Genomic DNA, 14,650 nt, shown 5'->3' with positions numbered 1-14,650 from the left:
AGTGTGTGTAGTGGGTTTGCCATCTGTCCTTGATTGTTTTTCCTCCCGCTCCGCGGTTCGGGGTCCATCCCTGCCGGCACGGGGTTGACCTCGCGCGAACCTCGAGGGGTCGGGCGGAATTTCTCCCACTGCCATGCAAATGGAGCGTACAGCGACGGCCTTTCATCATTCCTCATCTGCCGCCGCCGCACCATTCCCCGGGAGTACCTTGTTTGTTTTGTTAGGTTGGCCTCTTATTGTTGTTAAGTACACAGCGGTACTGAAGGACCTAGCGAGAGCGCGCGAGAGAGGGAGAGAGCGAGATAGTGAAGGATGAAAACCCACTTGCTCAATCATAATTGATTAGTTTTTCCAACCAGTGTCCCCGTGACGAACCACCCGTCTGTGGTTTTGAGGGGTAGCGCTGCTAAAACGCTGCCTTTGCTGAGATTTAACAGTTTATCGCACAGCTCGGAGCGCTTCTTTCTTCGGCATCAGCTGCAGTGATATCAGCAGGTCAGATATCGTTCTGCGCATCGGCGGAGAGGCGTTTGGCATACATAATTACTTTTGCATTTGTCTGCCCCTGCCCCTGTCATTGGCAACGGGGATACAAAAGGATGATACATATAAAGGAGTACTTGTTGAGATTGATCGATGGAAAAGAAAATGGTTCTGGCTGAACGCATGATGACATTCTTTCAAGTACGAGAACACTTGACGATGTTACTAACAAACAGATAAACGTGTTGAGCTCGTGAAATTTCATTTTGGAAGTAACACACTGTACCGCATGTGGTTCTATTCTTTCGAAAGGCTTGCGAAAGAGGGTCTCCTAACCGTAGTCCAAACCGCGACCCACGAGAGTCTCCTACCTCAGTGAAAAAGTGGGGTTGAGCGATATTTTCTAAAAGAATTGCCGTGTGAGAACGCGACAAATGAAAAATATCCTGTTTTAATAATAAGGATAAAACAGATTGCATGTGAGTTTAAAAGTATATTAAACATTTTTTAATAAAAAAGAGCACAATGAAAAATAACATCGCAAATTTTTAAATAAGAAACGATTCCAGATTTGAAGCGAGGAGTACAAAAAGTCAATTTTATTCAACAATAATGATTTTAAACAGTATTTTATATAAATATTGAGGTATGTTTTTTATTCTCAACTTTGCGGCCCGCGAATCACTGAAAATTTGTTTTTGCGGCCCTCTGATGAAATGAGTTTGACACAGCTGGTTAAAGGTAACATGTTAAAATGGCCATCAAGAGCTTGATTTGCCATATGATGTTGCCTGCGAACTGAAAAGCTTGTAGACCCCTCGAAAGCTTTTAATGGATAGGACTACTTTGAACTGTAATAAGAATAAACGTAGTAAGCCTGTACAAATCCAGTGTGTCCACGTACTCAAGTTACTAAAAAGGTGAACACAAAAAAGGAATAAAATAGAAAGAACAACACGAAAGAAGAAAATGAAAGAGAAAAATGGACAAGGAGCAAATGCAAAGAACGAAACGAAGGAGCAAATGCACGAAAGAAGAAAATGAAAGAGAAAAAAGAGAAAGATAAAATGCAAAGAAATCATAGATATGATAAAACGGAAGAGGAAAAAGAATATGTATTAAAATATAATAAAAAATGCAATGAAATAAAAATACAGTTAAAAAGAAACAAATATGAAAAAGGAAAAAATATTAAAAATATAAATAACTAGATTTGATGTACCTAAAAACAAGACAATAACAAAAACAAACACAATCAATGATAGAAATTGATGAAAAACGTAGCAACCAATCAAGTTGAATAGCGTTACTACAAAAGAAAAGGAAAAAAAGACCAATAAAGTAGATGCAACTGAAAGCATAAAATGGCAACAGTATGTAGATTCCATTTAACGTGTCCATTCAACAATCCAACAAGAGTACACCATTCCCAACAGTATTTACAAAGCAATGGGCCAACAAACAGACCGGGAAGGCCATCAAACTGTTTTGAAAAATGCAATCAAATCTTTCAAGTGCTGTCTGTTCGTAAAAAAAGCGATCGAAAGACCTACCACACACCTGCAAGTATGCAATTTGCATTGCAAAACTACTCCATTAGCGCGCAAAATCTATCGCCACGCAGTGATAACGCTGCACGGCGGGTTCTGCAGTTTCTGCTTTTGCCCATTTGCATCAGTGTCCTCGGCTTTATCAACCCTCTCCCATCGCGGCTCTAACGACGTCCAAAGCAGCAAAGGAGGCAAAGCAAAAAAAGATGATGAATAATAAGTTGCTTTCACTGCAGAGCACAAGCGACACCCGAGCCTGCAACAGGGAAGCCTCCGTAAATTGGCGATGAGCAACGAAAAAGAACTTTTCTACCACCAAACGTGCGCACCCTCTCACTCTCTCTCTTTCTTTCACTCACACACACACACACAAGGACTCGTTTCATCAGTGGGTTGAGATCTTCAAATTAATGATTATAACTTTATCGTTAAATCAAGTATGTTTATCGGGGATCACGCCAGAAGTTAATTTGGTAACAGAACTATGTAAACCCCGCTGCTCACTTGAGCACCCTTAACATGCACACGGAGACACACACACACACATGGAAGTCCTTTTTTTCGTGTCTCGTCTTGATGCAGGGTGCGGTTTTGCTTGTGTTCCGTTTATGTTTCCACAATCCACAGGCCGCACACACAAATAAATACAGCAAGAGAGAGAGAGAGAGAGAGTGAGCGGGGCTGAGATAAAGAGGAAGCAAAAAACATTCTAACAAAAATACAACCCAACAATAACTACAAAAAGATCCACACACACACACACACACAACAGCACACAAACATACTCACACCCCTTGGTTTTGGTTGTCTTGCTTGCCGTTGCTGCCTTCTACTGTCTATCCAGATCTGTGTTTTGTTCTGTCGTTGTTGATGCCGCTGCTGCTTCCCTTCGCTTCCTGTCCCTCCGCCGGAGTTACCCTCTCACCAAGGATCTGTATGTGTGTGTGTGTGTGTGTATGTGTTTGTAGATTGAAATTAGAGACATAATTTTTTTCCGACTCTAAGCTATCTTTGTGTAAGATTTCACTGTTCTATAGCTCCCTTTCAGCCCGCCACCGTTCCCACAAAACAGGGGTACCCCCTCCCCTGCGTCCCTTGGCTTTCCCGAGCACCCGAGGAAATGAAAATTGGACAGTGTGTGTGTGTGTGTGGCGCGCGGTGAATAATAACAGCCAAAGCGAGCGAGCGTACGATGATTTATCGCGTGGATGATGCCGGCCGGGGAAGTGGTGGAAGGGATGCGGAACAGTGGATTTAGAGCACCAGGTTCGGATCGATCCACTTCTTCCACCATGTGTGTGTGTGTGTGTGTGTATGCAATCGGATAAAGGGCCGCATTGCCATCCCCTTGCCCACCTACACAACGGATAAGCGCAGTCGTCGTCGTCGTCGGAGGGGATGAGGGGGAAGAAACATAAAAAGGTAATAATAATAAAAAAAAATACCCCCTCGATGCACAAAAAGGGAAACGGTCATGGAATGAGCAGTCCTTGCAAGGAGGGGGGGGGGGACGAAGAAGATACCTTTTGATGAATTAAACAGCAATAACATCGCACACAAACGATGAGTCCGGGGGAGCCGGCCGCAGCACAAAGCGGCCTAGCAGTGGAGTAAAATATTTATCTCTTCTTCACCTCCTAGCTACCTCCACCTACACCCCACCCACACCCCTGTTTTATTACCTGTGTCCCTTATTTTCACGCTGTTTGAAAACACGGCACCGCGGGGCAGCGCAAAACTTCAATGTGCATCTCGACCGCATCCGCATTTGATGCGCTTGGAGCGGGGAGGATGAAGGAGGTGATAATCGTACCAAACTTCCCCGCACCCCCCCCCCCCCCATTCTGCCCTTTCCCTTACTAACGCTTGTTAATTTCTTTCGATGGTTTTATGTTACATGCTGCGCATTATGCTGCGCGCCCGATACAATCAAAATATTATTCACATTTAGTGTCCTCTATTTCCGCTTCCTGTACCGTTCCAAGGTTGTTGGTGTGCTCCCCTCCCACGTGTTCTACGCGTGTATGATTTTGGTTCGGCTTTTTGATTCGCTTTCCACCCAATGGTTGCCTTTTAAGCAGCTAGTTTGGGGTTGCCATATTTTCGAAAGTGCGAAAGTGTTGCGGTGCCCCTGCGGGAAGCCCAACAGTTTGGCTGAAACTATCATGTGGCGGCATTTAGACTCATCCGTGGTGTTGCCGATGGAATGCGTGGTCCGTTGTGGGCCAGTGACTGTTTGGACGCGTTTTTTGAAGTCAGATGACCCTCCCAGCTCGTTGAAAGCAGCTCGTTAGCTGCTTTGCTGGTAGCTAACAATGTGGTGAGAGGTTTTGTCCCAGTATTCGCTTCCCCTATTATCCTTAAGCTATCCTTGATCCGTCTCGGGTATCAGCAAGAATAGCAAGAATTCAGATATCCTCAATAGTGTATGCTATTTGCTCTTATTTTAGTACCTTGTTACCTCTAAAACATTTGAAGTATCTTGATTCCAAAATCGAGTTTTGTATTTTTTGATCTTGGTTCTTGGATTTACATCCAAATAACTTTGTCGGATCCAGTGTCTGGAGGACGCGAGCTGAAGTTTTCTTCGCTGCTCCATGCCACAGTTGTAGTACTTGTGTTTTGGAGCTGTTGCACCAAGTGCTGGAAGATACATCCTACAGCATTTATTTAGATAGTCACAACTTCAGCCATTTTGTTCCAGCTACAGATTCGGGTCCTTTTTCATGAAGTTTTCTGCACTGATTGCACCTTAGTTTCCTATTTAACTATAGCTTCCTAATGTCCCGACATGTCATCGAAGTTTTCATTCGATCAGTGATAATCTTTTATCTTTTCCTCTTTGCATTGCTTCATTTCCCGGGGTCTCAGGTCTCAGCTTTCATTTCTGACCCTGAGGTCTCGATGTGAATTCTGTGGAAGCAAGCTTGATACTTGATCCCAACCATCCTGGGCAAAACCTTGCAGATAACTGTGTCAATAAACAAACTCTTTTGTTGTATAAAAACGATGTACATGATTATGGCATCTGATTTTGCTTCCAGTTGGAATTGAAACACGTCAAACAGGAGCCTACGCGTCTACTATAAGTTTTTGCGGCCATGGTTTAAGCACTAGGCCTAAAACATCCAGCAGGAAACGAGAATTCAATGTCCCTGCATCAATGATTTGCCTAGTCCTGGTTACTGCTTCTGTTTCAACTAAACATTTGCTTTTATTGCTATCCACAACTAGGATCTCATTACGGACCCAAGCATACATCTTCAGTTCCGGAGTTTGACTTAGTTTTTAGTATTCTGACGCGTATTCCAGCTCTTTATGAGTTTTTTGGGCCTTTTGTATTTGGTTACATAACGACCACCTTTTTAGCTATCACATCTCTGTCTGTCAAGGTTTAATCTTCTTCATTTTCCACTGCCCGTGCTAGTTTATTATCTCGACTAGATGTTTAATTTCGCTAGAACAGGTCTGTCTGTAATTCTTCAAGATTTTCTAAATTTAAGTTGTCGTCTCAATCGAGGCTCAATGTGAGTCACTACCTTGCCTATTCTAATCAAGAACTTTATCTCTTAAGACGCCTCCAGTTTTAGTTCACTATGTTAGGCTCCTCTGGTCCTCCTGGAAATTGATCCGACTAAGTCAGTGCTAGTTGCTGGTCGCTATGTGGTGGATCTTAAGAAATACTGTAATATCAACGTGTTAGATTTTAGTATTTTTCTCTTCCTATGATTACAGACCCTGCCCCCCTCCCAACACTGCTTGCAATTCCTTTTCCGTTATTGCTTGTGTAATCAACATTAATTCGGTACAGCTATCTACATTTACAACGCTTAATGGTGTTAGCGCTTTAGCTCATGTTGATTGGCTTAAAAACGCGCTCGAAACAGGCACTGTAAAAAGCGGATCAGTGTTCGCTTACCTTTCCGCTCGAGCCGTCGCCGTCGCTTCCAGTGGCAGTGAGGGGCGTTTACGGCGTGCTCGCATTACAAATCATCTCCTGCCTACTGCTTAAGCCCCCGGTGCACCGGATCATGACCCGATCAGGCAGTAACGGCACGACAAAACCTTACATGCAATACAAAAAAAGTGAAGCAAAAAAAACACACACACAATCCGTTCGGCCAAACAGTACAGCTTCACGCCCCGTCCGGCTCCGGCACACACAGACCGGTGCCGGCGTAATTACATGCCGGGTCTGCATAAAAACGTACCGTGGGCCGGAGCCACGAAGCAGCGGACCCCGCGGGAACCGTTTCCCGTGCGCCAGCGATACCCAACTGGAAGCTTCCGAAACGCGGGATTTCGAGCCAGCTCCTGGGGATGCCCCCGGGGCACTGCTGCATCTCGAGGTTGGAAATTATCGATTGTTTGCTTGACGGGGACCTATCGGAAGTAGCTGTATGACAGATATTTGACCTTCGAAGGCCCGAGGTGCCCCGGTTAAAGGTGCCCTCCGGCTCTGACGGCCAAACGTGTATGTGTGTGAGTGTTTTGTTCTGTTGTTTTGCTGCTACTGTTATTCCCACCAGCAGCAACGTAAAACGTAATCGGATTTCCCGCAACCGTGTACCGCGTTTAACAGTGTGCTGTGCATGCAACGGGTCACCGGAGAGCGCTAATGTAGGCTGATTGTCGTCAATTGGTTGATAATTGGTTGCAACTGACATTGGCCAACATGCCGGTGGGCAAGGGGGGAGTGGGGGTCACTTGGCTACAAACACGATCGTGTGATTACTTTTAGATGTTTATTTGTTTTTTTCCCCCATACCACTGTTTGCCCACCATTTTGCGTGCCTCAAAGGTAAAGGCAGCATCAAGCATTGCCGATGAGCTATTGCTTTATCTATAAAAAGCTGATTTTGTGCGGCTAGTAGCCTACATCTAGGCGTCTTGCGATAAATAAACCAGAGTGGAAGTAGCTGGTTGATTTATTTTCCCTTTTATTTCCCTTTATTAGATTGACAGTTATCAACAACAATTTCTGCCAATCGACAGCTGCCTCCTGGAGAACGCACGGCAGAGCTAAATTTAATTGGCGGCCATCGATTAGCTGAAACAAATCCGCCAAACTGCAAAGCGGAGCGAATGATGCAATTAGACAGTTCAATTATCCGCGCCCACAAAAACTGCCATCGGCGTTTTAGTTTGTGGAGGTGTGAACCTCTAATTTCTCTACCATCGATTGAACAAAACAATTACATCGGCAATGCGTGTAGCTCGATCGGTAAAAAAAGAGTCAATACTGTAAAGTTTTTAAGCTTTCCCCCGGAAACGATATCGGGCGCGCTTGTTACGTGCGACAGTACGACGAACAAATGCTTCCCGTATGCCCACGCCAAAAAGGTCAAAGGCACACAATCGGTTTGTGCTGGGGTCGAATTTCCCATGCTTCCGATCCCTGGGGTGGTTACTCCTTTTGTTTCGGCCAAATTCCGCCTAACCGGAACCGGTGGCGATCCGTTACAGGGCAGACGAGAAACCACTTTATTCGCAGCATAGTGGGGCCACTTTAATAACCGATCAATCTGTTTTCCGTGTAACCGTGTGTGGGTGTGTATTTTTGTGCCTAGGTATGCACATGTCCTCCTTGAACGTTCGCACGCAAACTGTACCCTTGCTCGCTGAAGGGCAGGGGTTTTCATCCGCGAAAGCTGGAAAGCGAAACTACTGGAAGCTGTGATAAAGTAGCGAGCAAAAAGCGTGTTTGAAGAGCCGGCAGCTTTGACGCTGCAGCTTTCCTCCAAACAATTGCTGATGTTTTTATGTTTTTTTATTATTATTTTTTGTTTATTTACATATCTATTACAATGCCTTTTAAATGTGAGAAAATAAAACAAATACTACTACAATTGAAAGGATATTGAAAGAACCGTTTATTTGGTTCGTTTGGAAGCTCCAATACCAATAAAGCTTTTCATTGTTGTATGCAAGCTGCACTTCAAAGTTAATGAAAAAACAGGCATGTATTGAGTAAGGCAGCGCACTCTTTGGTCCATCAGGCAGTTTCATACGTCACGCAGATGTTTTAAAAATGTTCATCGAACAAACCAGACAAATCTTCCAACAAACAAGTTTTTCGTACGTTACGATAATGTTCATTATTGAATCCTGTATCACCTGCTCTAATTAAAAAAAAAGTTTGCCATATTACACCGTTTACGAGCTTAAGTAAACAATGTTGAGGTGCTTTGGAACATTGTTCTATCATAAAGCAACCATTTGACGTCCTGAACTGAAATGCTGACCCAAGCGTCACGGATTAAGTTTAAACGACTAGAAAATCAGATATTCATAGAAAAAAAAAGAAAAAAGCTCCATAGCTTTGTTGGTTTTTGCTCAATAGATATTGCGTATTATATAACTCATCATTATATTGCTGTCCTTTTCTTGCAATGTGTTTCGACAAGTTTCATCTTATCGTGACTTAAATAGCGTTCTAACTTTATGAACAAAAATCTTTATGAATGGTCGTGTGGTCAGATACGTGGGTATCAACACCAACGACCATTACTCGAATCTCACTTGCTTCAGTGCTGGTGGTTTACATTGGAGTTAAGTAATTAAACAATCGTATCGCCGTTCTAGTTCTAGCGATGCATAACCTCAATGCGAAACCAAACAACAGTACAGAGAGACGGAGGAAGCTTTCAAAGCGAGAAAAGCACTCCACTAGTGGGGTGTCCCACCAACAGATGGCGCTACCAGCTTTTTTCTATTTTTATCAGTCGTTCACCGTCTGCTAAACGAAGTCTTTCTATATTCCGTTTAGGCAGAGAGCTTGAGTCGTTTAGAACCCGTTTAGTGGTCGTTTAGATTCGGATTTAGAGGTCGTTTGGATTTTTAACACTTGGGGATGCCTTTCTTAACCTTGTTAATTGATCAATCGCAAATAAACATTTGTTTTCTCCAATATTAACATACGTTTATATTCCTGGGGCTCGTCGCTTTGTTGTACATTGTGTTGCAATTAAATTATGGGGAGCTTGAGTTTAATGGAGCTCGAACTTATTTTACTGTCAATGAAACATCTTGAAGGTATCAAGATAAATTATTGCCAAATAAATTAGAACCTTCAGGGGGGATTTTTTACGATATCAGCCACCTGTTTTTTTTATATGGAATTTGACACTTTGCGGCAGAGTTCATGTCAACACTCCATACAAAACCAAACGTAAAACTATTCTCACATTTTCAACCTTGATTGTTTAGGCCTGAATAATATAAATAAATAAACTCCGATTAGAGGTATGCTCATGAAGTATTAACTTTTTTCTGAAGAATAAATATTTTACATAGCCGGTCTCGTCGTACGGTCGTCAACTCGTACGACTTAACAACATGCCTGTCATGGGCTCAAGCCCCAAATGGACCGTGCCGCCATACGTAGGAGTGACTATCCTGCTAACGGGGGGGATCAATAAGTCACTGAAAGCCAAGCCCACAAGTAGTGGTACAGGCAGGCCTTGACCGACAAGCCAAAAAAAGAATAAGAAGATAAATATGTTGCCAGGTTAAAGGTTAAACATTATTTGGATCGATAGTTTGAAAGTGATTAAAAGAACTATAACTCATTTCAAACAGTACCAAAGAAAGAAACAAAAGTAGTGAAATTCAATGCGGGAGACCGTAGCTGTCAAATTAATACAACCCGGATGATGAACATACCGCTAACAGGTTGAAGTTTCCAGCTTGTTGGCTTGACTAGTACTATTAAATTAAAGCACACACAAAGGCTAAACTCCACGAAGTAAACTGATCAACTTAGGCGTTTTAATTGTTTAGTAACGATTGAACGAAGTTCAGATATTTATCATTTAAGTTGAACGTTTACTTACAGTTGAACAACACTCAAAAATAGCATAATATTGTTTATTAAGGCTCGTAAACGGTTTAAAAAAAAATGTCTTTTAGAAAAAAGGTTTGAAAAAACATCTCTTAGGATGCAGATCATGCAAATTGAGCGTAAATGTATAGTTTTAGTTTTTTGTTACCTCAGTAACCCGTTGCTGAGTACATTTAAATGCATAGCAACCTTATACAAAGTTCCTAAGAATCGAATCCCAATTACTCGATGGAAAATTTAATATTGATAGTGGAATTATGCTAGCAATTTCTAAAGGTTTGCAATCACGTAATCGAAATCTAGAAGCTATGTTATGCTCGACCTGCTCAATGCATCATAGAGCGCAGCCTTACTTTCCAAAGTATAACAGTCTGAAGCAGTGCTCGCATACAATTTCGCACTGCCTGCATGCAACTGGTATACAAACTGGCAAAGCTTTCCCACCCAAATGGCTGCATACGTGGCAGCCAAAGTGCAAACAGCTAACAAGTACGCAGCCTAAACGAAATTAGCGTTTCAAATCTAAACGCGACAACGAGCAAATCGGCAAGACGTAGACCACCAACGGAAAAAAGGCAAAGGGAAGAATGAAATGAAACTCTTTTTGTAGCGTTTGCCTCTTCCTTCTCCGCCCGTTAAAGCCTCGGTATATGTCGAAAAGAACGGGGGGGTTAGGAAGCGGAGATTTATTTTTCTTTTCTGCCAGTAACAATGCTTTTAGCTATCCCGTGAGTCAGGTCTTATTTATTATTGGCTACAACAGAAGCGCAGAGTTGAGATGAATGAAATGAGCTTCGACACACACACGCACGTACAATCACATACACATACACTCTAACACATACACACGCGCAAGGTTATGATAACTGGCATTCGTCATGGGCGAATATTACTTAATGAATACTCCAAACAGCTACATTACACGAACACAACAACAAAACGGCAGCTACAACATCCTATAACAGCTGCAACACGTCACGAATGGATTGAATGGTTGATGCGATGCGATATTGAAGGTGAGAGTGTCAGTCACACCTGCCCGGTCACGCCTGATAAGACCGTTCCAAGCAGCTGAGCAGCGCGCCGTCCCCACCGACAGAGTAGAAGAGCGTCCGACGAGATCGTAGGGTGTGCTTTTGCAGAAATTAGCATCGGAACGGTTTCCTGCTACTCTTCCCTTGCGTTGATTGCCTTCGACAACTCTTCCGCTTGCAGCGCTTCCGCCAACCAGAGAGACAGAGCGAGAGAGAGAGGGAGAGAGGGAGAGATAGACAGAGAGAGAGAGATCGGTTCACAGACAGAGGCCAGGATAGACGACGCTCCGGCCGGTCGTGCAGCCGGCCGCTACCGGTCCCTTCGTGTAGGACCGGTCGCCGATCACGTTCGAGTAGCCGTAGTTGCACACGAGATAGTCGTTCGTCCAGACGTACCCGTTGTACGTCTCCCAGCTGACCATGCCGCAGCCCATCCGCACCGCCCGGTCGTTGACGATCTGCGTGAAGTGGGCAAACTCCGGCCCGACGTAGTTCACCGGGTACTGGTCGACGAAGGTGGTCGCGAGCGGATACTCGTTGTACCAGTGGTCGATGATGTACGTGTACACCGACTCCTTGGTGAGGTTCAGGCCGAAATGGCGGATGATCGCAATGTTCTGGCCGGCCCGCGGGAAGCTGTACGTGTTGCGGCAGTGGTCGTGCGCGTACACGCAGGACCGCGCGTTCACCTCCGCCAGGTACTGCAGCTCGTCGTCCCAGTACAGCTGCGGCATGTGGTAGGCCGGCCCGTACCCGGGCAGCGTGCCGAGGGCGAGCCGCTGCCGCTGCCGGTTGTGCTGCTGCAGGATCATCGCCTTCCGCTCGGGCGTCATCGGCACGAGCTGCGGCTTCTGGCCCTGGCAGGACTTGCCGAACGGCAGCTCCGCGTAGCAGCCGACGTGCGCATCGCCCCCCGGGCAGATGCTCCGCTGGCAGTAGTAGTTGCTCGTCTGGGAGCGATGGCCGGGCAGCAGCAGCAGTAGTAGTAGTATCAGCACCTGCAGCAGCACCATGCCACCGCCCAGCGTCAGCCGGTGCGTCGATCCTGCCATCACAGACGGCTGCTTCGGGGAAGTTCCTTCCACGGGGCAAGTCCCACGTCCTGGTGCTGGTACTACCGACCCTCGGGGGGGGGGCAAAAGCAGGCACGACACACACTTAGCACGAGCTGCGAGCAGCGACTGACGGTGACGATGCTGCCAAGAACGGTGCCGTGCTCCAGCATGGTGCGAAACTCGCCCAGCATGGTGGGGACGGTCTTGCACACACAACCCGCCGCCCTGTGCGAAACCGGATCCGGAGCCGCAGGAAGATACCAGAACGGGTTGGGGAAGCGGGTGGGGAAGTGAGAGGCTCGAGCGGTTCGGGATTTTAGCCCCAAAATTTCCAAACCACGGGAAGTCGCCCGCACGTGTGATAACGCGAACGAGTATCGGAAATCGCGCTCCAACCACAAGGCCAATTCGTAGCTTTTCTTTTTTGTGTTGTATTCTTGGCTTGCCCCACAGGTTTGGCGAAACCGGTTCTCCGATCGCACGACCAGAATCAGCGGGCTCAGGTCTCGGGTGGCCGTGGTTTAGTCATCCGCGGTTGACTGCCGAATCGGTTCGATGTCACCAAAGGCGAGAACAAACAAACAAAAAAGCAACAACGAAGATGCTAATGTAACTGTATCGGGAAAGTAATGCCCTCCCGAGACACTCTGGCACTGGAGTGCCAAGGTCAGTGGGTGCGATTCGTTTGATTGCTGGCGTTGTCCCGCACACCTTCCAGTGTTCGAATCAGCTGGGCTTAACACCTGCAGATCCCGGCCCGGCAGGTCGCTGCTGGCTTCGGCCTGGACGGTTGCGCTGGAGTTTCTTTTACTGGGCCGAAGGTAATAAATGGGAGTTGATGGATGGACGGAGTTGTGACACCGTATCGATGACAGAGCGTTCGGGTCGGGCGGGTCTGGCGGGACCTGATTCAAAGAGGACGCGAGAAGACGGCACGGCCCGATATTTGCATACTGATGGTGGTCCCGGCTCGCTATGGCATTTTAAAAGGTTGATTAGCTTACTCATCTTTCGGGAGATTGGGGTGAAAGATTTCGAAGACGCGAACGAGCTGGTGGGTAGAGGCCGGTCTATTTTAGAGGGTGTTTTAGTTTGGAAGTTTGTTGGCATCAGGTCGGTAGATCTCCATTTCAGGAAAGGTAGTATATCCCAGGTTGTCTACTAGTTGGGGTCTATGTGACGAGCTCTTCTTGCATCTTTATTAGTATACACATCTTTAGTAGACATTAGTGTACTGGTCTATCCTGATAACCTGTATTATTGATAGATTCACTGGGGGTCATTGCTTACTCAAGAATCCTTACTGTCTCAGAGTTGGATTAGAGAGTGTATTGAACATCAAGAATTAAGAATTAAGACAGGCTCTCCAATACAATGTGCTTTACTGGCCACGTCACATCTCAACTATATAAAAAAGAGAAGCTATTAAAAATTCTAAGTCTAAACATTGATCACTTCAGGTCACATAGATACAAGAAAGTGCGCTAGCTCTATACGATAGGTTAGCGTAAAACCTCGTAACAGCACGAATTTAATATTTCCATCGAACGCTCAAGGTAGTTAAGCTTGACCCAAATCTTATAGATCCAGAAAGCAAACCGCTATCTCCAGGGGGAACGTGGGGAACCCCTCGTTATGCTCAAATCGCTGTGATGGTTGTTCTGTCTAATTCAAATTCTGTGACATTTTACGAAATTGTAGCGCGAAAGTATTTGATTTGATGGCAGCGTTTTGAAGACCTGGGGAATAATATCTGCTGGTACTTATTTGCATTTCTTAGGAGTTTTCATTAGTTTGTGCTGTACTTATGCGGCCTCTTGCGACATCATATCATGTGTAGAGATAAATTGAGAATCTCTGTCAAACCTGTCCGTATTGAGGGAAAGTTCAAGGACAGCCAAGAGTTACAATGGGTAGACGCACCGGCTCCTACAATACCAGGAAAGAGAATAATACTCATGATGATGTGGCCGTGAGTTCAATCATATGTCATGGTTAACCAGTTGCTCTAAAAAAAGCTAGCGATGACTAGACTTACTATAATTGGCGTTCCAAATAAGATAATGACAAGTACATTGATGTCATCTAGATCAAGTCATTTTTGTTCTAGAAGAACTAGATATTGGGCAATTAAAAACAACTGGCTCGTCTATAATATCTTGATAGTAGTTTGAAACTCCAAGCTAGAAGGAACTCCTAGCATCAAACGAGTACTCGATTTCATCTGTACCTTCATTCACACTTTTGGCTCCACTTCACTATTCTATGAATGAAACTGTTGAAGCTATGTACGCAGAAGAAGCAGCAAATCAATCCTTCCCACACCATCATTCTCACTGGTTAGCATTCGGTGACATTTTCGTTACTTGTTTGCACACTTTTTCTGTTAATCATACACCAGCGAGAAGCGAAAGCGAGAGAGAGAGAGAGACAGACAGGGCGAGAGGGTGCTAGTTGATGGCCGAAAGAAAGGTTGGGAAGAGGATCAAGCGGCACGAAACATCTGCCGATGGGCTGCCGAAGATATTTACTGCCCATGATGGGGATGGTGGTGCGCGCTAGTGTTTGCCGATGATCGGCACGGATCTAGCCGCTGGCGCAGGGTAATGAACTCACCGCGTGACGCAGACGCCTTTCTGCCACCGAAACCGAAACCGGGTTTCGGGTGCGTTCGTGGAATCGTTG

The 14,650-nt window shown here is 45.2% G+C and overlaps 1 protein-coding gene across 1 annotated transcript; it reads right to left on the bottom strand.

Moving 5' to 3' along the window:
• Positions 1–10,488: 10,488 nt before the first annotated feature.
• LOC121590325 (antigen 5 like allergen Cul n 1-like) lies at positions 10,489–12,256 on the bottom strand. The gene has a single exon (XM_041909904.1). The coding sequence runs from the start codon at positions 11,960–11,962 to the stop codon at positions 11,168–11,170; it is 795 nt and encodes a 264-aa protein (XP_041765838.1). The 5' UTR covers positions 11,963–12,256; the 3' UTR covers positions 10,489–11,167.
• Between the last annotated feature and the right edge of the window lie 2,394 nt (positions 12,257–14,650).

The sequence above is a fragment of the Anopheles merus genome, chromosome X (assembly GCF_017562075.2).
Source record: "Anopheles merus strain MAF chromosome X, AmerM5.1, whole genome shotgun sequence".
Classification (NCBI taxonomy): domain Eukaryota; kingdom Metazoa; phylum Arthropoda; class Insecta; order Diptera; family Culicidae; genus Anopheles; species Anopheles merus.
This window is presented reverse-complemented; position numbering and strand designations above follow the sequence as displayed.